Source organism: Prunus dulcis, chromosome 3 (assembly GCF_902201215.1).
Source record: "Prunus dulcis chromosome 3, ALMONDv2, whole genome shotgun sequence".
NCBI lineage: Eukaryota > Viridiplantae > Streptophyta > Magnoliopsida > Rosales > Rosaceae > Prunus > Prunus dulcis.
In genome coordinates, this window is record NC_047652.1 from 20,961,809 (window position 1) to 20,989,579 (window position 27,771).

Genomic DNA, 27,771 nt, shown 5'->3' on the forward strand with positions numbered 1-27,771 from the left:
CATCCGAGTGGTAGTTTTGATTGATTGCAATGCTTAAATTCAAGTTTTGAGTACATTGCTTTATTGCAGGTTTAATTTTAGTGCTTTTATGCAAATTTGGATTTCAATGCTTTCATGCAAGTTTTATTGCTCTTGAAAGCGATTGCATATATTTCTATAAATATGAAACTGCGCTGAGTTTAATATGTTTCAAAGATAGTTTAGATATTCAGTTTTACTCAACTGCATTTGATTTCATTGTTTTTATGCGAGAATTATCGAGTTCAAATATGATTTACATATAATGCCTTGAGTTTAATATGCTTTAAATGCAGAATACGTATTTAGATTTATTTCACTATTTTTACAATGGGGGGGTTAGTATATTCTTAGATATTTTATGAACCTTTACTTTTGGTCCACTCACACTTTCAACTATTTTGCGCCCCCAGGCTGTAGCGTGCACAAGACATCCACCACCGGGCCATCGTGACTTCCGCGCCTTTTGGTTCAAAAGTGTTGGTATGTAAAATAATTAAGTGATTCGTAAACTATTAAATTGCTCTGATATGTTGCCCTAGAGCGGGAATGGAACTTTTGACTTGTTGAGTGAAGTGCTGGCTGTTGGTTGTTAGATAATTATGCTCGTTGTGACAGGTGTAAGTTTTGGATTGAACGAAATATAGGGGAGACTCTGCCGAAATTTCGGTAGAAGTCAAAGTCAAAATTTTAAGAAAAAGGGCAAATAGGCCTTTTGTGCCCGACATTTGCCAAGTGTCGGACATGCACAGGGTTGGACTCGAATTCCAAAGCGGAATTTGATTCGGGTCCTGTCATTGTATGACTTAAGGACTTTTTAAATTCTACTTTTATAAGCTGGTACAGGTGAAATCCTGAAGAATTAGCCCCTGATTAGGCTAGAGATGTCCTAATCGGGCTAGATATGAGTAGATCAAATTGCAAAGTATGGAGCCAATTTCTAGCTTTTTTCAATCTGATATGAGGGAAAACAAGTAATAAATGCTAAAATAAACACTTTTAAACTTAAATTCAATTGAAAGACATGATTTGGAACTTAAGATTTCTCTACTCATTTCATTATCAATGCAAACTTAAAGTAAAATGACAGGAAAACAACTCAGAATTGAGGATTTCTTGATTTAATTCATTGCAGTCATAAATTTGAATGTAAACGAACAAGTAAATTTGATAAATTGAAGTACTATTGCTTAAAATGAACAAAGCCTAGCAACTAGGAGTCGATACCAAGTGTTGGCAAAGCAATAAACTAAAAAATATAACTCAGGAGTTGTCAACTGGATCTCTTGGTGCAAGAGAGGTTTGTTGAGTTCAACGAGATCAAGTCTTGACCGAGTGTGAAGTTTGTTTATGAGAGAAAAGCTATGTGTTGAGAGTTGTGCTATGCATCTATTTATAGGCTCCTTGGTTCTTGAATTTGCATGCTTGGTGAAAACATGGTTGAGTATGTATCATTTCTTTCTTTGCGATTTAAAATGGTGAACCAGTACATTGATTTCTGCACTGTCGATGGTGGCTTGTCCCAACATGGCATTTTCTTCAACCAATTGGTGTAGTATACCTTCATGGTTCAAATCGCATTTAATGAGGTTGCTCAACCTTTCACTTCATTGTCTGACTTTTCCTAGCTGTCGAAGTCAACTTTGAGTTTTAACTTGGATAATCGCGCCATTAACCGGGTGAAAGCAATTTTGAGTTATAAACAATGGCTTTATTCTGGAAAATTAGAAATGTTGGGCCTGATTGACCTTGGGCCTATACCTCTAGGTGTTTAATTCTATGAATTCCAGCAGCCTAAGGCCCATTATGAGTTGAAATCCATAAAAGGGTTTTTTTTTCCCTTTTCAGCCCAAACAATTTCTCTTTTCTTTTCTTCCAAATTATGTTTTGTTTTAGCTCTGAGTGGCACTGGACCCGGATGAGAAAAGAACAAGCTCTTCTTTGAGAAAAGAATATTATACAAGCAAAGCAAAGGATAGTTAAAGTAAGAAATAAGTTCCCAATATTGTAATTAAATTTCTTGCAAGCCCCTTGTGAAACAAGTTAAAAGGATATTAGGCCTTTCAAAGGTCCCCTGAAATTCAGCCACTGCTGATTTTATGTGAAAATAAGTTACATGAAATTTTATACTGCCAGCTAAAGAAGCATATACTTGGCAAGCTTTTATGACTGATATGAGGATTTATCTCACAGCATCCATCCTGGGATGAAACCGTTGACTTGTTGGGCATGAGTTGTGGCACTCATCTGCTCTGACCCCACATTAGAGTACCTGCAAATTCGAAGTTAATCAATTAGGATATATATGGCTATTAATCAAGTTTAAAACACACTAATTAAGATTAATTACTTAAAAATTAAATCTTTACCCTATTTGCAAGGTGGGATTGCAATCCAAGGGCTGGAAGAACCCTTGAGATTGAGCATGCTGGCTCCCATATGCCATACCCCCCTGGTTTCCACCTTCCCATGATTGTCTAATTTGGTTTCTTGAACTAATGTCATCCAACTGCAATATGGTAATAAAATTCAATGTATTATGTAAATTGGTTCTATGTTTTCATGGTTTTGTTTTGAAATTACCTTCAATGACAAATCCCTGTTTGCTTCTATTAACATTTGTTCCTGTAATTAGAACAAGTTAATTAATATTATAACCACATGAAATTGCAATGCCTTGATGATATCTTCAAGACATGGAGGCATATTTATATATGTGTACCTTATTTTGAAGGTCAGAAAGTTGGTCCAGCATATACTGAGTCTGCATAACAAGATGAGATAACAATTAATGCAGCAACATCTGCATGTAAATGTAAATTATTGAAGTTGATATGTTACCTTAGTGGACCTAACTTGCTTCAAGGAGGACTCCAGTTGACGCTCAAGCTGCTCAAGCTCCTTTGTGTTTAAGGGACCCAAGTCTTCTCCAAGAAGGTTTCTACAGAATATATAAGGAGAAATGATTAATGAGTTAACTAATCAAGTCAGCTAATTCTATAATTTACAAAGTAAGTACCTCTGAGTTCGTTGTAGGGACTCAAATCGACCTTTCAGTTTCAAGTACTCGCGGTAGCTGCTCTGCTACGCATGAACGAAAATGTATTAGCCGCATTCTATTATATGATCATCTATAAGCCACATTCCAAAAGCAAAGTAAAAGTTTATATATATAATATGGCAAAGTAGCAATTTAGGTGCTACCTCAAGTTCCTTGGCAGGTTTGTTGACTTCCACTTGACCATAACTGCACTTCTGATACCTTTCCAGTGTTTTGAGTATGCTGCTGAAGAAGAAGGCGCAGGGCAAAAGCAAAAGGAAAAAGAAAAAAGAGCCAATTAGGATACTACTGAAAATGAATTAAAGATTCAAAATTTTATGTATGAGAAGAACATTATTAAACTTCTTCTTTCTGCCTTGCACTTTACTTTGCAGAATCTGCAGACCTTAAATTGTGAAGGCTGACCAATTTGTGAAGCCTACTCAATCTATGGTTGTTGCTTTAAAATTAGGAAACCCTACCCTATATGGCACTTTAGGAACATCTATAACCATGTTGTAGAACTATTTTCCCACCAAAAGACACCTATATCCAAAATACCACTAGCCATTTGACAAATGATTGCATAAAGTATATATATATATATTTATATTCACTAAAATAAACATTCATACTCCAATTTATACTTACAAGCAATAGCTGAAGAGAATTAAAAGTTTTGAAAAATGATACTCTAAAAGAAAAAGTTTTAATATGACACAATAAGAACAAGCTATAGTTGATTTCCATGCTTCGATGGAAGCAACAACTAGTGATAAAGAATCGATTTCCAACTCCTTTTTTGTACGTTAAACAAGAAGAGGTCATATTATAGAGAGTAGAGTACTCCATCACATAAACCATTCCATGTCAAACAACAAATCGAGGAATTTGCTCATCTTACTCGAGAAGGGTTTAAAATTTTGTACATTAAACAAGAAGAGGTGTCATGATAGGCAATTTTATGCATTATGTTTTCTAATTACGTCTGGATGCATTCAAGCAAGATTATACATGTCGATGAATTAAAACTTACATATCAAACAAGGGGAATTCTCCAATAAGTATTTAAGTTAAAGATTATTAGTTACATATTTTTAATCTTGGCCGTCGGATTGCATTCATTAGATGTGTTGGTAGATTTAATATGCAACATACATGCAATCCAAAATCCTTAACATAAAATATTTATTGGAGAATCTCTCATCAAACAATTTGACAATAACATTTTGCTCTACATCCTAATTACAAGAAAACATGAACCCAAAAAATCTTATTTTAGTATTAGAGTAAATGGATTTATGTTAGTAGTCATCATTTCAGTTAAGCCAAACAAAAGAATTATATTAAAAGAAAAAGATAATGACAAGCAAATTAATTGATCATAAACATCACCACAGCCATGCTTGTCACTCGTATATTCGTGAACCTCTCTTTCCTTGAACCAAGTTCATGACTGACAGCTCTAACAATTCATGATTTCCTTTTCATATATATGATGAAACAAAAGTTGACTAATTCTCAAGAAACTTCAATCTTTTGCAAATTTGTAAACGATCTGTTGCATTAGACCTGTTCAATCCCAACTTCGTGGTTATGGTTGGCTTATGCTTATCACATATCAAACATGTCAAAACCCTAGAATGTTCGCTCATATGCACAATCAAAAGTATAATTTACATATAACAATAAACAAAGAAAAAAAACTGAACAAATCTTGAATGCAACAAATGGTTCACCACACACTTTTCTTTAAGAAGTGGCCAAGCAAAAAGAAAAAAACTTTTTTCCAAAGTTCATGAATTGAAAGAAGTCACTGGTTGTCCGCTGTATAATAGATAGGGTTTTCTTCATTGATAGATGTGTCAATTTTATACGGATTTCAGACCAAGACAATCAGAAGAAGGAACTTTAAATTCTCTAGCCATGCCATTGAACTCCGAGTCCGAAATTCTATACCAAAAGAAATATAGGATCATCATGATCTCAGGCTTTTGATACTCACACACACCTTTGCAACCAATCCGCCAATTCTCTCTTTCACTCAATCCATTCACACAAAGGGAACCAGAACAAGTTAGTGCAAAAGATAATTAAGTTTAACTCTTAATTTGTATCTAATTATATAAATTTTAATTCTAAGGTAGGCAAAGGGGAGAAATCAAAGGCAATATTTTTTTAGCTACCAAAAACAAAAGGGACAATATTTTCTGTCCATGAAGAACCATATATATACTAGGGGAAAAAAAACTCCAAAGAGAAAAAGAATAGGGAATCCTTGTGATTCAGATCCAGTAATGCAAGATTTAGTACCCAAAAAATTTGAACAAAATATCACTTTGTGAAATCAGATAATAATAGAATTAGATGAACATCCAATTTTTTTTTTCTTTTTTTTTGAAGCTTCAATAAATCACAAGAGGAAAAGAAGAAGAAATGGAAATTAAAATATGCATCATCATGAGTAATTAATATTTCCAACATAGCTTTAAAAATTAAATTGAACAAAAAAGAGAGAAACTTTGTGATAAGCTTTTGCACTTGTGGAAGCAAAGATCTCATATGGATCCTAATAATGAAACCCATGAAGAAATAAAGAATTTATATCATCAGCCTTATGAAATAAATTAATCAAACCAAAAAGAGAGAAACTTTGTATATGAAAGATGCAAGCTTGAACTTGTAAAAGTAAGATCATATGGATCCCAAAAACCCCCATGAAGAAATCAAAGAAACTAGAGAGTATAATTAAACAGATCCAACTCATATAAATCTAGAAAGAAGAAATGAGATGAGAGAGAGTGAGTGAGTGAATGATGTGTGTTGATTTACTAAAATTTACCTAGAGCTGCTACAGAACTCATAGAGCTTGCCACGGTTAGAGAAGATGATGAGAGCAACCTCAGCATCACAGAGAATAGAGAGCTCATAGGCTTTCTTCAGAAGCCCATTTCTTCTCTTTGCAAATGTGACTTGCCTGTTTATCTTGTTCTCTATCCTCTTGAGTTCCACTCTTCCCCTCCCCATGTCCTTGCCAGCTAAAATATTATCCACCCAATCAACCACACACACACCCCTTTTAATTTTCTTTCCCTTTTTTATATATTTTAATTTCTTTTTTTCTATATATCAAAGTTTTGATCTCCACAATATTTTCTTTCCCTTTTCTTGTTCTTCTCTCTCTCCTTGGTACAAGCTGATCCTCCTTTTCTATGTCAGTACCAAACTGTAACCAAATTTGTGTAAAACAAGAGAAAGATACTCACTCAGTGGAAAACCCTAAAGAAAGATAAGAGAGAGAGAGAGAGAGAGAGAGAGAGAGAGAGAGAAAGAGAAAGATCAGAGCTTGTCTTGTAGCTTAGAGTTTAAGTTCTCTCTCCTGAGTTTTGGCTTTTAACCTGAGGTTCTAAATCTACACCCAGAAACTCTGAAATGAAATTTAGGGTTGGTGTTCTTTCTAGTTTCGTATAAAATCTCTTCTTTTCTTTCTTTTGTACTGTTTCTTTGTGCTGAGAGAGAACTCAACAACCAATCACAGCTTGAGCGCGTTTGGCTTTGTCTGTATGTCTCCATATCTCCATTTATTACTTACTGTGTCTTCCTAACTCAACAAGACTTTTTTTCTGAAAGTGAAAATTCACGTCTACTTTTTGCCAAATTATATGCATCAATTCATAAATTTTGCATCATGTCATATTCAAGCTAAACTCATTTCATCAAAAAAATATATGTATCTGAAAATATATCTATGCTATATCTAATATTACGTGCAGTATGGCGCGTGGTAATTTGTAATTGTTTGACATAAATACTTAATAAATAAGAGGCTTGTATGATATACTGTTGAACGTCCTCATCTACCTTAAAACAGATCTCCACGTGTTTGTTCTTCACTGGCTTAATCTTTCTTTTGAGAAAAAAAACCCCCCTTAAATAAAATAGAAAAATATTTGTGAGACTAAGTTTCTGCAACATTACGAGTTTTTATCAAAAATAACCAAAATTTACCTCCTACTTTCATAAATGTCAATTTTTATAAAAACTTACAAAAAAACAGCAAAAAAAACTCACTTAAAAATACTCAAATGCCCTCAAAACTAAAACCCACATCAATCTAAAAAGCAAAGCCTGCATCTCTGTTTTCAATTTGATTTCAAAAATAAAAACAAAGTTTCAATCAATTATATCATTGGAGGATTGAACCATGAATATGATTTCCAACCTGTAAACTCCCCTATGTTTCGATCAATGTTATATCATTGGAACAGGAAGGTACCATCGAAGCAATTAGAAGGGCATCATCAAACACGGGACTTTGAGCAAACATATGGTGATCATGATTCAAATAACTTACGCTTGTACCAGCAGTTGTACTGCTATACAACTCAGTGAAAGATATATAGGCTTGGGGGCAATGTAGGGAAGCTTCATGGTTCAAGTCCTTCAATGATATAACATTGATCGAAACATAAGGGAGATTATATGTTGAAAATCAAATGAAAACAAAGATTGCAAGTTTTATTTTTTTGGAGCTTTAGTTTTAAGATACAATATAGGTTTACGTGGTTTTAGTTTTGAGGGCATTTGAGTCTATTTAAGTGAGTTTTTTGCTATTTTTGAAAAAAAAAATTTAACTGACATTTATGAAAATAAGGGGTAAAATTTGGCTATTTTTGATAAAAACTTCAATATTACATAATTTAGCGGAAAAGGAAAAAAAAACAGTATAACTAAAAATAATATAAAAGGCATGGGTTAGTTCAAGTAGCGGTATAAGAGCTGTTACCTTTGCACTTGAGGTATTGTGTTCGGCATCCCACCTCCCTCAATATCACTTGTATAAAAATATATATAACTTAATTATGGCTAAAGCGATCAAGGTTTATGTGTGTATAATACAAATTACGAATTGTCCATGAGTTTTAGCTCAAGCGGCTTTCAAATAAATAGATTTACCTCTAGGGATCCTCGTTTCAAGTGTTGCTTATAAATTTATAGTTGTAATGTTTTTGGTCTGAGAAGATCAATGCAATACTTCTGAGCTAGAATGTAACCCCAAACAAAGTATAACTACACAAATGTAAAAGACAATAACCAGTTTGAACCACTATGTTTAGATATTGAAAGATCCATTTCAAGAAAAAGAAAGGAAAAAAGTCTTCGAAATCGTACTTAACCTAACCATATATATATATATATATACATACACACACACATACATACATACATACATACATATATATATATATAGTTATGGCAGATCCTCATCCAAGGACTGGCATTGATTGTATGAAATTAAAAAGTACGATCAAGATGAAGAGTCCACAAGATGCATAAATAGAATGCCAAGGATTAGTTAAGTTGTGATGCTACAAAGCCATAAATGCTGCATTGCTTGGACCAGAGGGCAAACCACTTGTGCTGGTACAAAAACAAAAGGGCATATTCACATTGTGTGGTCAAGGAAGAAAAAGCATGTACTCGAGAATGGGTGGTTTGGTCAATTCACCACCATATTGCCCTATGAGTAATACAACCCATATGGGGGGGTAGAATAATAATCCAATACCAAAACTGGAAAAAGATGTGTGATTTTCTTTCAAGCACCGCGCCAACTGATGGAACATATAAGGCATATGTGTTCAATGTGACGCAATGTCTGCGGCCACAACAAAGAAGAAATGGAAGAAAAAATAGGGGTAGGTGGTGGGAGAGATTTTTTTTTCTTGCGATGGGTAGGTTTGCGAAATTAGATTAGATCAGTTTTTCGAATAAGAATAATATTCGCATTTTGAGAGGTCCATGAATCCCCACCACTCCCTATCACAATGGGTTGATTGCTACACAAGGGGGCAAAAATGTCATAGGAAATATATTATCTTCCTCTCAAGCCTCTGCAACTAAGATTATATGTTTAAATTCCCCTTCCCGACTATTGCTTGTATTAAAAAAATTTCCATATATAACTCTTGTAGAAATACCTCATCTTTCGCATAATGTATGTATTTTCATAGGATACATAATAAGCACAATATTAGCACCTAATTAAGAAAAAAGTTAACCTAAGTGAGCTAAAATATCAGCAATGGAGTTATATTTATAAAAGTTGGTGACATGACTCAATGTCTGTTTTGTAAGGAATACATGTAGAGTTAAAGAAAGGCTAGTGTTTGGTAAGCTAGAAGGAGGAGGACGGACATTTGAAGTTCCATGCTTGGCCATGGGTATATATGTATCATATGATTAAAGATGCATGAGCACAATTATTCAATGGACCCCACCCTAAATTATTCCTCATTAATTTATCGTGGAATATATGAATGATTTGACCCCCTCCTCCAAAGACTATATTTATGTCCACCGTTGCTTCAAAACTTAGACCCTGCCTAATAATAAGCATTAATCCAGTTTAAGTAAAATATTGGTCAAATATAACCTAATATTTTGTAAACATGTGTTCTTGGATTGTTAATCCTGTTTTTAAGTTAGCCCACATGTTAATGCATTTTTACTTAATCGTTTTTTTTTTTCATATAAGCGATTTCAAACACAAACGTAACTTTTCTTTAACCACTTAAGTTATAAGTCTCTTATAATTTTAAGTTAGTCCTTAATGTAAACTAACAATAACCAAATGCAATTAAATTAAAGTTGAGAATTTTGTGCGTAAAGTTTATTATTTGAGAAAAGAAATTGAGTTCCTAAAAGATAGTGATGATGCGGCCAAGCAAAAGCCAAATCGAACTTAAACCAGTTAAACACGCGTTTCCATAGGAAGATCGTTTTATGTTTCGAGTGTCTGTTGGTTTTAGAGGAGAAACGCTGTTTTCCAAGTCCAAAGTTACTGCTTTAGTGTCAAAGCAGGACTCTTCCACCTATGTGTCGATCAGGGATTGGGGGTTCAGAACAGTGCCAGGTGACGGACATGATTGATTGCAAAACCTTGGCCAGTCGTCCGTACACTCCCAACGGCGTTTACCTGGAATAGTGAAAGACCCCGCAAGTACACGTGTCGCGAAATGACAACGGAAATAAGACTAATGGATGTTTTCGCAATCGGACGTCTTATCGGACGCGTGCTGGGAAAAGCAACTCCTTTGCCTCTTTTATTATTACGGCACTCAGGTCTATTGGTAAACGGTAAACTAGCAATTTTTATTTTTATTTTTAAAAGAAAAGTATTTCAAAAAAATCCGCGATGGATCTGATAACCGTACAAATCAAAGTTAATTCTATAACTAATACTCATAAGAAGATGATGAAAAATATTATCAAAAAGATCCGCTACCATATTAGCTTCTCGATAAATATGCTAAAAAGAGAGATGAGTATAATTTTGTAGTAAGTACCAAATATTGTGCATATGATTGATTATTCGAATTGCCCGAGGAGCTGGGATTTGTTTCTTGAGAATTCGAATTAGAATCTTGGAATTCCCTTCAATTTCATAATACTTTAGATGCAATCGAGTAGTTTTCATTAATTGAGGAGCACTACATTGCCATGGCCATGGCAGTAAGACTCTAGATTTTATTTCCATAGTCTTTTGAAGTAATTTCATACGAAGATAAATTTTGCACTGGAAAGTTAATGAAGGTGTATGGGGTGAATAAGATAAATAATGAAATTAGAAAAACTTTGATTTCTTTTCTTTTTGTATCCCATTTATTTAGTAATTCATTTGGATTTAACCTTCACTTCCTCATAGAGATTTATTTCACCTTCACCTCCTCCTCGTAGAGATTTCAAGGGTTAGGGTATTTATTTCCTGACCAAAATTTACAAAAGAAATATGTAATTTTGTTCCGATATCGTTGGAATAGTAGCTTTCACCGATCAAGACTTTGCACCTAAACCTGATCAACATTGCATATAGCAGGGGCTTGCCAAATGCATTCAACTAGTGCAGGATTATCATATCAGTGAATTTAGTCAAATTGGGCAATCCAATTAATTGAATTCACAGCTGCTCCATGCACCAAACAACAGGCAATAGCTGATTCATGGTGTGCCTTGTCACTTCGCAACATCTCTGAGTTCCTACAGGGTCCCTCGTTTGGAAATGCAGCATAGCACAAATGAGATTGAGATTTGATTTTTCCAACTAACAAATGGTGCTGTGCTTTAAAGCTTTGCCACAATACAACTCAATAGATATAAGATAAGAGGCTTTCTTTTTGGGGTATGTATGTCTCACAAGTCCACTTCAACTTCAAGTTCAAGGGTTGTTGCTATGTGTGTGCAAATTTCAGAATCTTAGAGGCATTTTGTCAAACCACAGCCACATGTAGTATAAGTTTGTTACAGAGGGTAGGTTTCAGAAATATGAACCCCCCGCCGCCCCCGAAAGCTCATCCACATTTTTACTTATACTCTGCCTATAATGTGTGGAAGTAAAAATGGTGACCACTTACCATGGTAGGAGGGAAAATCACTACCAGTTTTGAGATCATTTTTTCTATTTCTTCCAACTAATGCTCACATTCAAGACATATACTAAGTGCTATAAAGTTTGTATGAGAAATGGATAACGCGTGCTAACCTGGTATCCATTCAAAGAACCTTTGTATGAATTTCAAAGGGTTATATATACTTTCCTACTGAGTTGCTATCTTTGGCAAAAGCTTCCATTTTTACTACGACTCCAATAAGGACCACTGACTGATCTAGTTCTCTTCCAGCTCGCAAGCCGCTTCTTAGTAATTTCGCATAAATATCCAACAAAAGTTATCTACCATTTCGTCTTACAACACAGCACATCTTATAGCCTAAAGTTAAGCAGATATTTCCTAGCTCAAACTCAAGAGACGTATGATGCTACTCCTAATCAAAAACCAAATTGACTGGAAAACTCATATCACATTAAACATGCAACAGAAGGAACACCTTCAGCAAATATAAGCCACTATATCTACTGACCACAAAAGAAATCAATAACAGAGGCCGCCGGAGGGGAGAGGGGATGCTTTTCGTCTGACCCTTAGATGAATTCTGTATAAGGCACCCTGACTTCTTGTGTATAGGGCATCAAATCAAATTCAAGCATAAGCATAACATCAGATTTACCAAAGATGAATATGATTCATTTGGGGGATTCATCTTGCTAGGGAGCAGGGTAATAAATATGCAGTCTCTAGAATTGACATTATCTGTGATATCAACATAAAAACGATTTTGTAATGTATATGTCTCTACTGTCTAAAGTGGGTTCATAAACTTCCTTGCTCTATATCATTGGACATTGATAAATCATTTTAAGATAGCACAACTAGCGTAAGAAAATTTTAATTTAGATGACTTAAACAAACTCAAACAGATGTTTTAGAGCAATCAGGGCAGCTAAAATGACCTCTAGCGTTACAGTTGGTGCAAGAAATGGATCTTACTTTCGAATCACTACCCCCAACCGATTCATAGAAGTCATCAATGAGATTTAAACCAAACACACCACCTTCTTTGATTAATCCAACTCCTTTGCATCTTGAGCATGCTATCATCCTCAGATTGCCACATCTCTTGCACATTCCCAAAGAACTGAATATTCAAAGGATTCATTCATATACAGCACACATAAATCAGAATGCACAAATACATAATACACAAATCCCACAAGCAAGTAGAAACTGAAAATGGAGTTTTATTGAATTGAAATTGATTTTTAACCCACATGAAAAAATTTCATTACAAGGATATTTATCCAATTCTTTGAAACTAATTACAACTTGATGAAGATAATGGAGCTGAAATGAACTCAAACATTAGAAAGAGTCAAAGACAAGCCTTTTGTGATGAATTTTGGAAATGGGTACTTACCTGCGCTGAGAGGCAGAGATGAAAGCGTCGACCTTTGGGGCAGCAATGGTGGCACAGAGGAGCAGAGCCCCAACTCCAAAACCCGCCAGCTCGCTTGCCGTTATGTTATTCATTTTTGCTCTCTCTCTCTCTCTCTCTCTCTCTCTCTCTCTCTGTTTTCCTGTCCCAGCTCTTGCTGATAACTGATATTAACCACCTTATCTGAACTTTCAGATTATTGGTCGGTTAATATTCTTCTCGGGGCTCGAGAAAGCATCAACGGCCTATTAGCTCAGCTGGTTAGAGCGTCGTGCTAATAACGCGAAGGTCGCAGGTTCGAGACCTGCATGGGCCAACTTTTTGTTTTGTTTTTCTTCGTGTCATTTTGGTCATTTCACCATGGCCTAGGCTTTGTCATGGGTTGAAAACTATTGTCTTAGCGGGCTTGACCTACACATTCCAAGTCCCATCTCACGTTGTGTTAAATGGCCCATTTTTTGTCTCTTGGCATTTTGGGAACCCAAAACTTATTTCTAATTCACTAATTTACACGTAACCCACTTGCATTTGTGTCTTGTTCAATTTGCTAAGGAAAAGGAGGTGTATATGTCCTCTTTACATATGATCTCGATCTTCCTATTCATACATTAGAGTAATTAGAATATGGTTTTGTCAAAAAGAAAAAAAAAACATGTAACCTACTTATTAGAGTGGTTAGAACATCGTTTTGTCAAAAAGAAAAAATATATATATATAACTCACTTACGTTCGATTTTTGTTTTTTAATGAGAACTATTTGTTTTTATGTTATTGATTGGTAATTACTATTCAATTTTATCACCATCTATCTTTTTACCAATTCTTGTCATCACCTATCTTTTTAACAATTCTTGTCATCACCATCTGTTGATAAGGTTTTTGCACTGTGTGTAGCTTCACTAGTGTTTGAGTCCCGCTGCCAACAGTTCTTATTGGTGCACGATATGTAATTTTCTATATAAATTCATATCGATAGCAGCTGGTAGTGAGAATAGCCAATCTTCTCCTGAACTTTTACTCACTGAAAAAAAAACTCTAAGAAGCGGTAAGATTTTGGGTCGCTTTGAAATTTTAGGAACCAACCATTTGCATGCATATCTCTCTCTACGGTTGATGGTAACGAAAAGAAAATGTAAAAAAAAGAGTGGCCATGACACATATAGCACACTAGACGTAAGTAGTTTAAATATACTAAGTTCCATCCAATTGATGAAACGTAGTCACTTTAATTTTATAGTGTTCAACTTTCAAGTGCCTTTTCATGGATATGCATGAATATATGTCAGGCTCAGCTCTTTTAATTAGTTTCAGGGTTAAACTCTTCTGCTACATACATATTACTGTTGACTAGACGCCTCCCTTTCGCTTCATCGATCAATAAGAAGATGTTCTTGTCAATCATCTCCAGCCATCAGCTTTCAACTTGGTCATTGACTGGTCAAGATTTGGTCACTTTAAAAGTCAATCCCAGTCAAAATTGGGAAATTAGATGTACAAATATTTGACCAAAAAATTATTATAATGGCTCTCATTGCTCATGCAATTTTGATTTCTCCATTGTTGCATGTATGAAATGAACATGATTGCAATATAAAGCCTGTCAATCCGACTATACATATGAATGACAGCCATTTTGACTTTGCATATCTAAATCCTTTTGCAATTCTCAAAGATCTGCAGAAGCATGATTTCATGTGTAGGAAAAGTTTATGTAAAATTGTCTGCTGATCAATTCATGAAACTCTGTTCTCTCTCTCTTTGGGAACATCTTTTTTTCTTATGGAAATTACAAAACAGCTTTGTTAATGATCACTCATCCCAAACCAACTTAAAGAATATCTTTGTAGATTGACTGATACATGGCAAATGCAATGGAAATAACATTGGTAATGAATAATAATAATAATAATAAAAAGAATAGAAAAGAGGGATGAGCATTTGGTTACACAAATCTTATTTATTATATGTAAATCAAAATTAACAATAGTGCAAGTACAATAATAAACCAACATACAGAAGTTCATAGGATTAATTAATTAGGATATATAACATAATCTGGTACCAAGTAATAGATAATAAATCAGCCTTCTTAGATTCTTAGAAGATTTAGCCTCCATTATTGAATGTGTTAGAGTAATCCCCTCCAGAAGAGAAAGCTGTAACTGCTGCTTGATTCTGCATGGCTGATTTGTTGCACTGGCTTAAGCTTGTGTTTCGATCCATTCGACCGCTTACATGCTCATCATCTAAGTTCCAGAGGCGCCCCATATATAAGCCTTCTTCTCCTAATATATTCCCCCAAGACCCTACACTTCCTTGGTTCATCAACGCAGGCAAGCAATATTGGTCCCCCTCCAAGTTGGGGTAGCTGCTGCTAATAAGATCCATATTATTCTCTTGCCTTGCTTGTGCCTCATGATCAGTAGTCATGTTAATGTTTTCTCCTTGGCTTGCTTCCGATTGTGGCGTGGCTCGTATTTTCAGGTTTTGATCTTCCTGCAGTTGTTGTTGTTGCTGCTGCTCCTGTTGTTGTTTTGCTAGAAGAATTTGAGCTTTTCGTTTCTCTTGCTTTTGAGTGCATTTCTCTTTCTTTTTGAAATGAGTTCTCCAGAAGTTCTTTATCTCATTATCTGTTCTTCCTGGCAAGTATCTAGCAATGGTAGACCATCTGTATACAATATTCATTTCACATAAAAATGAGTGTACTTGATAATTATTTAATCTAGCTAGACTGCACAGACAGACAGATAAAGCATAGGACATCATTATATTGCTTACTTGTTACCCCATAAAGCATGCAATTCAATAATGATGCCTTCCTCCTGAGGTGTTATATGGCCCCTCTTTAATCCAGGCCTAAGATAATTCACCCATCTAAGTCTGCAACTTTTGCCACTCCTGTTCAAACCTGAAAAAACAAATTAACCCCAACTGAGCTTTAAAAAAAACAACATGAAATTATTAGAAGTTAATTAAGAGAGTTTAATTTAATTACCTGCACACTTAGCCACACAACTCCATCTTCCCTCTCCATATAAGTTGACATATTCATTGAGCAGCTTGTCTTCCTCTGGTGTCCAAGGACCTTTCCTCCATCCTTGTTGTTCTGCAAATCCCCAACCCATCATTGTTACCATCCTTCCTTTCCTTGGTTTCACTTCAATTCAACCCAGCTGTTTGTTGTCTCTGTATTCTTTGACACTTATTGCACAATGTGCATGGCTAGTTACCTTCCCTCTATATATGCATGACATATATATATCTCCTCCTACCTCTGAAACAGTGACTTTAATATTGTTTTCTTTGATGATCTCAGTCAAGATCTTTGAATCGAATCTATGCTTCAGTCTCTCATCATATCAAGAAATTGACCTTTCCATCTACAAATCTGAGTCCAAGTGTTGAGACATGGTGTGTCAACCAGCTCAATATACTTTCAAACAATCAGAACACAACAGGTGTGCCTTCCCACTCCTAGTCACCATACACAATGACATCACCATCAATATTATTCCCTCTGCATATATAAAACACAACACAAACAAGCCACATTGTGTTCCATTGTTTTATTTTTCTTGATGATGAAATTAATCTGTCATTGTTGAGGTTAGTGGGTTGTTGATGTCTCCTTCGAAAGTGCCTTTGATCCAACTGGTGTGTAACATCTGTGGCAAAAGTATTGCACGATTAATTAGCATTGTTTATGGTTAATGACATCTATTAATTAAATTTTTTAAGCACAGAGAAGTTTCTAGGATTCCATTTATGGTAATGGGGCACATAAAGTTTTGAAAGGGCCTTGATGAGTCACCTATCCTACACCTGGCTCTTGGACTCTATCTAAGTAGCTTATTTGGAAAGTTGGGAAGTGCTTAATTGGTTTGAGTGATTTTTTTAAAAGCAATCTATGCCTATATATAGTAGGTAATGATGGTTACATAAACTATATATTAGTATTTGAGCTTTGGAAAAGATTACATAAGTGTTCAAGATCTTGTCGAGCTTAAAGATTTTACAGAATGAAATGCTTGATTTGATGGGGCCAAAATGAAGATAGCCTTTGCTTCTCTCCTAACCCATTTTGAGTAGTGTTACTTCATCAATGACCACGAAACCCAACTTTACTTTGGATAAACTGGGAACTATCCCTTTCAAATCTACACAACCTATGTATTTGTTCATGCATCTTCTGAAAAAGAAGAAGGAAAAAAAATGATCTTTGTGCTAAAGTGGATGATATTATATGGTTTCTAGAAGGATCTAGTTTACAACCTAAATGATATTGTAAAGGGTTCCAATAATTTCATTTTGGGTACAATTTTATGGAACTTATATTTCTTTCCACATAGCAGAGAGCAGATGTACATATTGAGCAAAATAATGTAGCAGCTAATGAGTGGTATTTTCTTTATTGTGAAACTAATTGAACTTTGTTGATTAAATTTGATCTAATTTCTTTTTCCTCCTTTTGATGATGGCTAAGAACTAAATGAAGAAATGGTCCCCCACTGCCCTTTTTGACATATTGATATTTTTCACAAGAGTTCAATGGTTAAAGAAACTCCACTACAATGTGTGGAGGATTAACAATGCATGCTAAAAGGTACAAACAATAAGACTTTTAGAACTCATAAGAAGGATTGCATCATTGCCATAAGTTAAAGCATATGGAGTCATCCCGGTGGTAGACTTTTTTGAAGTTCTATATGCCCCTAAGGTTTCTGATAGCTTTTTTTTGAAGTTAAACCATAATTTTTTTCGTCATTGTCTTTGGTTATTGCGTATTATTTTTACTATAATTAGTATTATTACGGGATAGAAAGGCAAAAAGCCTACTAATTATGAAGCCCAAATCAATTAAAATTAATATTTAGATTATTTGGGCGTTTTCTCGGGTCACAATTTAGAGGCCCAAAGCCCAAAACCGAGTCTAAGATAACGTTTTGTTCATGTGTGCATTGAAGTTCGGAGGCCTATTAAAAATAGGCGGTCCAAACAGCCTAGTATTTACCAACTTTTCAATGTGAAATAGTGGGACTTCGGTGGGTCCGATGTTGACCACTTTGGCTTATATGGATTTACATTTACTACAAAGTTTGAGTTTTGATGCAAACGGGATTTAGCTTAGTGTTAAAAAAAGGGTATTGATTTGTAAATTAATGATTTTGGATTCAAGGTTTTGACTTGTAAACTAGTTATTTTGGATTCGAATTTCATGACATCTTGGTAGTGTATATATGAGAAATCTCCTGCCCATGTAGTATAGACAATCACTTGTTCTTAAACCCAAAAAAAAAAAGAATTTTGTCTGTTGCCATGGTGAGGTCCGAAAGCAGCTGTAAGCTCAGGGACAAGGAGCTCTCTTTGGTTGACTAATTAAATTAGTATGAATATGCAACAAAAGAAAAGAGACCAAATGAGGAACACCAATTTACGGTACAATGTATATAAAACAAAACAAAAAATATTTGTGCATCAACCCACTCACACGAATATATATATCTGTACATAAGATAAATCCAATATGGTGCACCAATTGTCACGTTTCTATTTTTCTAATTATCTTTGTTATTATCTCCATGGATGATTACAATAATGAATAAGCTAATTTGCCTTCGCTTATTAACTTCTTTTCTTCTTCTTTTTGTTGTTTATATTTTTGTCTTTTTTCTCTCTCTCTCTCTCGGGTATACGCAACTTTTTTCTCTCTCTCTCTCGGGTATACGCAAAGAGAAGGAAATTCACAAGTGAAGATGACGATGAGATGGAGGGTTGTCGTCTTCGCTGGTTCTGGTTGAAAGAAGACGATGATACAAAAAATGTTAATGTGAGTGTTTGAATGTGTATATATATGTATATGAATCTTCTTTATATAATGGAGTAACGAACAAGTGGCAGGCATATGCATATTGCCAAAACCATTGGAAGAGCTCTTTTGTCTTAACTAAGTACTTAGGCTTAATTAATATCGATTCCACGTCATGCAAATATTCATACAACAAAATTATACGAAGAAAGATGCTAAGAAGTGCAACCTTTTTTTCGTTTTTTTTTTTTTTTCTTCTGTAATTAACTATCTCATTTGAAATAGGCTTAGCCCATGTATGAGATCATGGTTCAATGAATCCTTTGGGCAAACAAAGTGATTGGGAAAACAAAAATATTCTATGTCTCAACCAAAGCTTGCTTGTACTCTTTCGTTTGGAGCTCTCACATAAACTTCCAATTAGCAAAGAATACATTTGGAGCTCTCCCATTTGGAGCTCTCCCATATATGTCCAAGAGTAAAGCATCCCTTTAATCCGCACCTACTCCTCTTCTAGATTCCCATACAACCTTTAAAACCAACCCAAGCTCAAAGCCTCCTCAAACTTTATCAATTAACATGCAACAAGCACAATTTTCTCTAAATTAGGCATACACAAGTCCATCTTCATGTATCCATCATCATCTTCTTCTTTTTTGTCATCGTCGTCACCGCCTCTTGAAGCCTTAAAGCCAGAAGAAAGAGGGTTACATCTAATCCAACTCCTCATCAAGTGTGCTAACCACGCAGCATCCGGCAACCTCAATCTAGCTGATGAATGTCTTTGCCAAATCTCACGACTTGCGTCCTTGCATGGCGATTCCATGCAAAGGCTTGCTGCCCGGTTTGCCTCTGCTCTCGCGTTCCGTCTTGTCAAGAATTGGCCCGGCATCCACAAGGCCCTAAACTATGACACCAAACGGCCCAAACTAGAGTTGGACCGTGCTCGCGTCATCTTCACAAAGGCCTTCCCTTATCTCGGTTTTGCCTATGCCATCATCGCCCGAACCTTGCTCCAAGCCATGTCCGCCGAGCGGGTAATCCACATTGTCGACTTGGGTTCTGCGGACCCAAAACTATGGGCTCCACTTTTGCAGAGCTTCGCGGCTTTGCCAGATGGGCCTCCCCATTTGAAAATCACTTGTGTACATAGCAATAAAGCTGTCTTGGAGAAGTTGGGCCCAAAGCTTGTAAAAGAGGCAGAGGCCTTAGATATGCCATTCCAATACAACCCACTAAATGTTAGCCTAAAAGAGTTGACAAAAGACATGCTTAAGGTAAGGTCAGGAGAAGCATTGGGTTTTGTCTCAATTCTCAATCTACATGTCTTGTTGGCGCAAGATGACCAAGCGGACGCACAATTTAGGCCCAAAAAGAGCAATATTGATGTCAAGGATTGTAAGCAAATGGGTGAGTTTTTAGGCATGGTAAGGTCAATGTCCCCAAAAGTGGTGTTGTTGGTAGAACAAGAAGCTCACCATAATTTGAACCATTTGGTGGACAGATTCATTGAGGGCTTGCACTATTATAGCGCAATGTTTGATTCATTAGAGGCCAGCTTTGGGGGCTTGTCTTCATCAAGTGAAGAACGCTTCGTTTTGGAGGAGATGTTTGGGAGAGAGATTGAAAACATTGTGGCTTGGGAGGGTGTGGAGAGAGAAGAGAGGCATGAGAGATATGCATGGTGGATGGTTAGGTTTTCTGAAGTTGGGTTCAAACCTGTGCGCTTGTGGTTGGATTCTATGGAGGATTCAAAGAAGGGTTACAAGATTATTAGCCAGAGAACAAGTTTGATGATTTGTTGGAACGAAAGGCCTCTCTATGCTGTGTCTGCTTGGACTTGTTAGCTAGCTTAGCATCATAATTTCTTTTTGTTGTTTCCATTAATTACTCCATTTACTTAAGTTTACAATGTAAATAAGGAAGTATCCCCTATTTGGATTCAAATAAAAATACTATAAAATCAAATTCCCACCTAATCAAAATATGAAAAATCGGTTTTAGTACAAAATACGATTTAGGCTAAAAATGATGGCTCATTAAGTCAATATATACTTCATATTAAAATCCCATAAAATCAAGTTTTCTTATTTGATGTGTAAGGAACAAAAGCTGCAAAAAATTATCTTGAGAAAATGATTATTCTGAAAAACCATTTTTCATACAAAAAAATATTATAAAATGAATAGTATTTGCTATGGCAAATGGCAACTACTGGAAACACACTTTGTTGGGGGGGAAGGGAGGCTAGGGCAGCCACTATTTACGTGAATAGGAGCTGCCCTAGGACTCCCTTTGCCATGGCAAGGGGCAAACTGCTAGAAATGCTCTTAGAGATTCGGTTTATTATTATTATTATTATTTTTTTATACAAGTGATATTCTACTTTAAACTAATCTAAACTACAGAGAGGAGGATTCGAACTTGGGTGCAGAGTGGGGAGCACATCCACTCTAGCCAACTTTGTTAAACACATATATGCTTTATTTTAGTTTTGAAATAAGTTAAACAATTAATAATTTAATAGAATTCATAAGTTAATAATTGAGTCATCAATCTACCCGGGAAAGAAGAACCTCCATCATGGAGGCTCCATGACATAAAATAATGCACTTGGTGCACGATATCAAATTTATTTTTTAATAAATTATTGCGGTTTGTCACGAAATTTATTACCTTACATGCTTAATTAAATACTAACCTCTTGTCATGTCATGCGTGTGTTAATTGGCCTTTTTATTTATGTTAAAAAAATTTCCATATGCAAATATCATTTGTTTTTTTACATCAGGTAACTATATAGATATTTACAAATAGAACTAATAATAAGAAAAAACAGAAAAAAGAATGTGGGTGGAGTGGGGAGTGAAAAGAGGAATGTGGATGGAGTGGGGGAGTAACTTCCAATATAAAAGATCTAAAAACAAGTGAATTCTCTTTTTTCTATTGGATCTTAGCAAAGCGCCCCGGATTCGGGCTGACCCGACATTCCAACCCACCCATCGTCCATAACTTCCCAGCTCATGTTAGCAAAAATCCACTAACAGCTGCTAAAGTGTGCCGGGTGAGTGAGGGTTAGGGTTTAAGCAGAAAAGAGAAAAAGAAACGTTTCAATTTATACGAAAATCAAAATATTCTAATAGCGATTAGCAGCAGCAGTGATAGGGTTTTCAAAATAACAAGCTTGTGTGCTGTGTACATATAAAAGTCGTTAATTTGATGCTACTTGCACAAACTCTCAGACTTCTTGCACAAATTCTCAGACTCCAAACCAGAGCTTCATAGGAAGAAGGGGAAGAGAAAGTCTCTTGCTTTTACAGTGTTACGTTTGTTCCCAACCCAGAATAAGCTAGAGGGCCACCCAAGGAAGATACCCAGAGCTTGTTTTTGCATGAAAGTGAAGGAACAATGACGACCGATCTCAGTGATTACGCCATCATTAAGGAAGGAGAGGCTGAGATTCTGATGCATGCTAAAAACCAAGTCTTTTACAACAAAACTCAGGTGCCAAAATCTTCTCTTTTCGATGATTTTTGCATTGGATTATTGGTTTTGATGGGTTTTTGAGATGCAACGTTAGGGGTATTGTGTTTTTTGAGTTGGTTATGAATTGGAAGTTTGTTGGGTCAATGTTAGTTGTTGAAAAGTTGCGTTTGGTTGCTGGGAAAACAATGCAGGACAAGAAAAGAAATTAAAGTTTTGAATTAAAGAAGTCCGAGATGTTAAGGTGGTATTTGTGTGATTAATATTCGTTGAGGAATGTCTGTGAGAGGGGTCTTGGAGATGAAATGTTATAGGTGTCTCACATTTGAAGCATTTAGGTGAAGCAACGCCAATTCACATGTATGTATCTCAATAGGATTATCATTTAGGTTGAGTATATTTTTGTCTAATGGAAAAGAATGGAACGTCAGAGGTATGTGTCGATCCCAAACAATAATGATGTTGATGATTGTTGCCTTAAGTGGGTTTCTTTTGTGCTTTTTGTTTTTGTTTCAGAACTTTATAAAATTATTACCAGATATAAATTGTGTGTCTCCCTAACCATGGGAGAAAAGAATAAAGAAAATGAAATATCAGAAGTGAATGCTCATGGATGAAGCGAGAAGCTCTAGCCGTCCGCACATATTATACTTTTGGGCATTCAAGTTGCTGATCACTTTCTTAGAATTTTATAATTTTGCGCGTTATAGTTCTCTTTCCAGTTTTAACTTGTCTGCAGCCCAAAGTTCCTTGTTCTCAAATAAAAACGTGTTTGTCATCCACTGCTTTCAACTTTGACATATTTCCAACATTTAACAGCCCTTGTCCATTATATTAATTGAACCTTTTTTAGTATGGTAAAAATGATGTAGCCTATGCTTTGCAATATAGGCGACTGTTAAGCTTTCACTATTAGTATTTGTTGGTTACATTAACATCTCCAATTTTTCTGGTTGGCTTTTAGATTTCATAATATAGAAGGATCTTGATTGTTTCAGTCTGTAAAATTTAGGTTAACAACAGAGACATATCAATTGCGGTTCTGAGGGCATTTATTGAAAAACGCAAGGAGGAGCATGTAGCAAGATTGTCCAAGAAAACAAAAACAGCACCAAAGGTGTCTGAGAAAGATGCTTCAAATTCTGTTGTAGAAGAAGTATCTAATGAGTCTGATATTATTGATGAAAAAACGAATGGAGATTGTGAAGTGGCAGCAGAGATATCTCAAGAGGAACCATGCAGCATTTCAGAAGAACCGAACAAGGTCACAGAGGGAAAAGGACAAGTGGAACTGAAGCCACCAAGAGTTCTTGAGGTTTTTGCATGAATTTTAATTTTAATCAATTAATTAGTTTCTTTCATATTCAAAGTTTTGTTATTGAAGATGTAATCGACATTTCTCTTTTGTACCATTTGTGTTCACAGGCCTTGTCGGCTTCTGGTTTAAGAGCTCTTAGGTATGCTCGCGAAGTGGAAGGGATTGGTCAAGTTGTGGCTCTAGACAATGATAAAAGTAAATTTCAGGCTGTCTCAATATATTGCATCAATAATTGTCTATAAATGTATAACGCCATTTTTGTGATAACCTTAAAAAGAATGAATAATTAATGAACATATGGACCCAAAGAATTAGATAAGATTCTATTTCCTATGTAAATACATGGTGGCATAACTTAGATGTAGCTGCATATTAGCTTTTCTGATTAATCGTAAGCTTCATAACAGTAATCACTATTATTTTCCTTCCTGCAGTTTCTGTTGAAGCTTGTAGGAGAAACATCAAGTTCAATGGTTCAGTTGCATGTTCAAAGGTGGAATCACATCTTGCTGATGCTCGTGTGCATATGCTCACCCACCCAAAAGAATTTGATGTGGTATGCATATGTTGTTTCATATGTTTATGTTAATTCTCAAGGAATTTTCATTTAGAATAGTTTATCTGAATATGGTTAGCAAGTGCCATAATACCTCTATGTTGAATAAAATAAAATAAGCAATAAAGCCTAGACTGGTTGGTTTCATCTCAAGGAGTTCTTGACATAAACCACTAACATACTCTTTGTTTGTTGTTGGTGTTCCAGGTTGATCTTGATCCTTATGGTTCTCCTTCTGTCTTCTTGGACTCAGCGGTTCAATCTGTTGTTGACGGAGGATTGCTAATGTGTACAGCAACTGATATGGCAGTGCTATGTGGTGGTAATGGGGAGGTTTGCTATTCAAAGTAAGTAGTCATACCTTTCTGCTGATCTACTTTTGCTTGAACATGTTTTCTGATTCATTGACTTATCTATCAAGAACTGTTTTGTGGTATTAGATACGGTTCCTATCCATTGAGAGGGAAATATTGCCACGAAATGGCTTTGAGGATCCTCCTAGCCTGCATTGAGGTATCATTATGTCTTTGATTATAGCCTTTACCTTGAACATGCAAACTATTTGAAGGTTGTTATTTAGCCAGAATGGAAGTAGAATTGATATTGCAATTCTGTTGGTAATATAGTTTTTGCCACATGTCTTTTCTGAAGCAACTATTTACAATGATTATTTTGAGTTTCTCATTTCTTTGATTTAGTGCCCGTTTGGCATTGCTTATTTGGGGTGATAAGTGATTTTTTAAAAATTTTGGGAAGCCCAACCTGTTTGGTAAACTATGAGAAAATCACTTATTGTTAAAAAATTGCTGTGAGAGAAAGCTATAAGGGAAAGCAGCTAATGTGGTGCTTTCATTTTCTGATTATGCAGGAATCAATTTCGAAGAGGAGTTGGGTTTAATGATTAATTGACAATCATTTTTTGATTATGAGTAAAATCAATACCAACAACATTTTAAACAAAAATTTTACCAAACGCCAAACTACTTTCTCTCACAGCTGATTTTTCTCACAGCAAATTTGACAGCGATTATTTTCACAGCACAACAATGCCAAACTGGCCCTTATTCTGGGGTGTTCTATTTTTGTATAGTGATGATGTAGATAACGATTAAATGTTTCGATTAAGTTTAAATTGAAGTTTGATTGTTATCCCAACTCAAGGCAGGCAAATAACTATAAACATGAAGAGTACCCCGTAGATCATGATTTATAGTTCGATTAATGTTACTTCTATGTATATATTCATTCTGGTGCATAGTTAATTCCTCTTTATGCAATGCAGAGTCATGCGAATCGTTACAAACGGTACATTGTTCCTGTGCTATCTGTTCAGATGGACTTCTATGTTCGAGTTTTCGTCCGTATCTACTCGTATGTGGCCTTTTTACTTTAAATTAGTTCAATGTCAGATATTAGGCTAAATAACATGTCTTTCTTTTGTTGTTGACTGATAGTTCAAACAATTGGTTGCAGTTCTGCAAGTGCAATGAAGAACACTCCCCTTAAGCTCTCCTATGTTTATCAGTGCATTGGTTGCGATTCTTTTCATCTTCAGCCTATTGGAAGGACTGTCGCCAAGGTATGATGCTGATATAATATGCCTTCGGTGTTAGCATGTGCTTATGTATTGATGACAAAAATCATCTCAAGAATGTTGATTCTCTTGCTTTTCCCCAACTATGTGTAAGGTCTAAATTATATTTGTAACAATGACCTTAAAAAGCTAAATGGAAAGTTAGAAGGGTTGATGTTACAAACAACCTTTTAGGACAGTTACCTTCATTCATAGGACATTAATCTGTCATAGTTCTTATCCTACTTATTAGCAAGCTTTGTGCAACTGTACAATATCTTCATATACATGTCTCTGTGAGTATGTGTTTTGAATATGTTACACCCCTCTGATTTATTACAAAGAGTTTTGCATGCGTTGAAGGCTTGTGGTTTTATATTAATGGAATACGTCTCTGTGAGTATGTGTTTTGAATATGTTACACCCCTCTGATTGTTACAAAGAGTTGTGTATGCGTTGAAGGCTTGTGGTTTTGTATTAATGGAATTTTATTTTATAGTTTATTTCAATAGTTTTCTGATAAGGCATCCCTTTGCTTTTTCAGAACAGCAGTGTAAGATATCTACCTGGGTTTGGTCCTGTTGTTCCTCAAGAATGCAATGATTGTGGGAAGAAATTCAATATGGGTGGGCCCATATGGTCTGCTCCTATCCATGATCAAGAGTGGGTAACTTCCATACTATCAGATGTGAAATCTATGAAGGAGCGGTATCCTGCTTATGATCGCATCTCTGCTGTACTAACAACAATTTCAGAGGTGTGCCCTTTGTTTGTTATTTATACTATTAGATATAAATTAGATGTGCTGTTGTGTTTAAGCATGGCTGGCATTAGATGCTACTGAAAAGTTTGCCTTTCTTCTAAGAAATAAAAATGATAACTTATGTTTTGGGCAAACCAAAAAATATAGATGTGCATGTGTATAATATTTATGTCTTACGCGGTTTTAGTAATCTAGTTTATTGTTTGCAGGAGTTGCCTGATGTTCCTTTGTTCTTGAGTCTGCACAATCTCTGTGCCACACTGAAGTGTACTTCCCCATCTGCAGTGATTTTCCGTTCTGCTGTGATCAATGCAGGATATCGTATATCCGGAACTCATGTAAACCCCTTGGGGTTAAAATCAGATGCTCCCATGGATGTCATTTGGGACATAATGCGCTGTTGGGTGAGCAGTCTCTTTCCGTTCTCGCTGGTTTTTTTTTTTTTTGGTCATGCATATATATATATATAACTAGTTGACAATCTGTTATGGTCCCTGCTTCTTGATCCCTCTCTGCCCCACATTAGACAGTGTGATTCTGTTGTTTATCCTGTCTCCACACTGTAGATTACTTTTTAACTGCATTAGACTTTCCATGAGGTTACTGCTGTTCACTAATTGGTTGTGGGATCATATTATGCCTTGATTCTGTGTAGGTGAAGAATCACCCAGTGAAACCTCAGCCTCCAGATCAATCAGGAACCGTGATCCTTGCTAAGGAACCTGTTCTCCAAGTATGTTTTTCCCATTCTTGGATATGCTTTTGCATATATTTGTGACTGAAAATTCTCTTATTGACGTGTTTTTTTTATTTTGGCAGGCTAATTTTGCTAGAGCCGTTGCGTCTCTAAGCAAGGCACAAACCAAGAAGGTAGCACGCTTCCTTCCAAATCCGGAAAGGCACTGGGGCCCAAAGCTTAGGGCAGGTCGTCAAATCACCAGCAAACACATATCTCTCTTGGGTCCAGACGCTGTCAATGGAGTTCTTAACCATGAAGAGGATGAGGAACATAATGCCAAGCGTCAAAAGATTCAAGATCATCCCACCCCAAATTGATGAAATGAACGTTTAAGTATGTCAACCAAGTTGACCTAGAGCTCCATACAACCGTTACAGAGAGAACATACATAATCCTCATTCCTCTTGATTTTTATTTGGAGACAGCGAGATGAGGGGGAGAGAGAGGCTTCTCACGAGCCAGTAATGAAGCCGCAGTAAAATTAACTGGAGCGGCAACTTTCTAGTGAATTAGAAGTCATTTTCAGCAATTTTGAGTTTTGATTAGACCATATTTACTAGCATACTTTTGAGTTTGTAAGCAATTTTCTTGGATTATTATTTTATTTTATTTATGCAAGAGGTTGAAAAGTAAGTTTTATTTTG

General features: G+C 35.7%; 5 protein-coding genes and 1 non-coding gene across 9 annotated transcripts; 3 read left to right on the top strand and 3 right to left on the bottom strand.

Moving 5' to 3' along the window:
• Nucleotides 1-1,976: 1,976 nt before the first annotated feature.
• On the bottom strand, nucleotides 1,977-6,596 carry LOC117622421 (agamous-like MADS-box protein MADS2). Of its 4 annotated transcripts, none has more exons than XM_034353085.1 (8): nucleotides 5,901-6,596; nucleotides 3,223-3,301; nucleotides 3,038-3,102; nucleotides 2,860-2,959; nucleotides 2,741-2,782; nucleotides 2,602-2,643; nucleotides 2,388-2,527; nucleotides 1,977-2,290 (listed from the first exon to the last, which is right to left on the bottom strand). In XM_034353085.1, the coding sequence occupies exons 1-8, from the start codon at nucleotides 6,083-6,085 to the stop codon at nucleotides 2,206-2,208; spliced, it is 738 nt and encodes a 245-aa protein (XP_034208976.1). In that variant the 5' UTR covers nucleotides 6,086-6,596; the 3' UTR covers nucleotides 1,977-2,205. The 4 variants fall into 4 exon arrangements, with proteins under 4 accessions (XP_034208976.1, XP_034208975.1, XP_034208974.1 ...); XM_034353084.1 differs by having other exon boundaries at nucleotides 3,038-3,099; nucleotides 3,223-3,304; nucleotides 5,901-6,595; XM_034353083.1 differs by having other exon boundaries at nucleotides 1,979-2,290; nucleotides 3,223-3,304.
• Nucleotides 6,597-12,327: 5,731 nt separating this feature from the next.
• Nucleotides 12,328-13,044, bottom strand: LOC117622814. The gene is made up of 2 exons (XM_034353593.1): nucleotides 12,872-13,044; nucleotides 12,328-12,592 (listed from the first exon to the last, which is right to left on the bottom strand). Exons 1-2 carry the CDS (start codon nucleotides 12,982-12,984, stop codon nucleotides 12,367-12,369), a joined length of 339 nt encoding a protein of 112 aa, XP_034209484.1. The 5' UTR covers nucleotides 12,985-13,044; the 3' UTR covers nucleotides 12,328-12,366.
• Nucleotides 13,045-13,131: 87 nt separating this feature from the next.
• Nucleotides 13,132-13,205, top strand: TRNAI-AAU. The gene has a single exon. It is a non-coding gene; the product is annotated as a tRNA-Ile (tRNA).
• Nucleotides 13,206-14,933: 1,728 nt separating this feature from the next.
• LOC117621971 (myb-related protein 305) lies at nucleotides 14,934-16,014 on the bottom strand. Its single transcript, XM_034352494.1, has 3 exons — nucleotides 15,885-16,014; nucleotides 15,668-15,797; nucleotides 14,934-15,557 (listed from the first exon to the last, which is right to left on the bottom strand). The coding sequence occupies exons 1-3, from the start codon at nucleotides 16,012-16,014 to the stop codon at nucleotides 14,996-14,998; spliced, it is 822 nt and encodes a 273-aa protein (XP_034208385.1). The 3' UTR covers nucleotides 14,934-14,995.
• A 3,040-nt stretch (nucleotides 16,015-19,054) lies between these two features.
• LOC117620662 (scarecrow-like protein 3) lies at nucleotides 19,055-20,542 on the top strand. The gene has a single exon (XM_034350802.1). It carries the CDS (start codon nucleotides 19,325-19,327, stop codon nucleotides 20,540-20,542), a length of 1,218 nt encoding a protein of 405 aa, XP_034206693.1. The 5' UTR covers nucleotides 19,055-19,324.
• A 1,284-nt stretch (nucleotides 20,543-21,826) lies between these two features.
• On the top strand, nucleotides 21,827-27,766 carry LOC117623133 (probable tRNA (guanine(26)-N(2))-dimethyltransferase 2). The gene is made up of 12 exons (XM_034353997.1): nucleotides 21,827-22,199; nucleotides 23,191-23,493; nucleotides 23,604-23,691; nucleotides 23,931-24,052; nucleotides 24,260-24,399; nucleotides 24,493-24,565; nucleotides 25,335-25,423; nucleotides 25,526-25,631; nucleotides 26,170-26,382; nucleotides 26,598-26,792; nucleotides 27,044-27,121; nucleotides 27,208-27,766. Exons 1-12 carry the CDS (start codon nucleotides 22,104-22,106, stop codon nucleotides 27,442-27,444), a joined length of 1,740 nt encoding a protein of 579 aa, XP_034209888.1. The 5' UTR covers nucleotides 21,827-22,103; the 3' UTR covers nucleotides 27,445-27,766.
• Nucleotides 27,767-27,771: the final 5 nt, after the last annotated feature.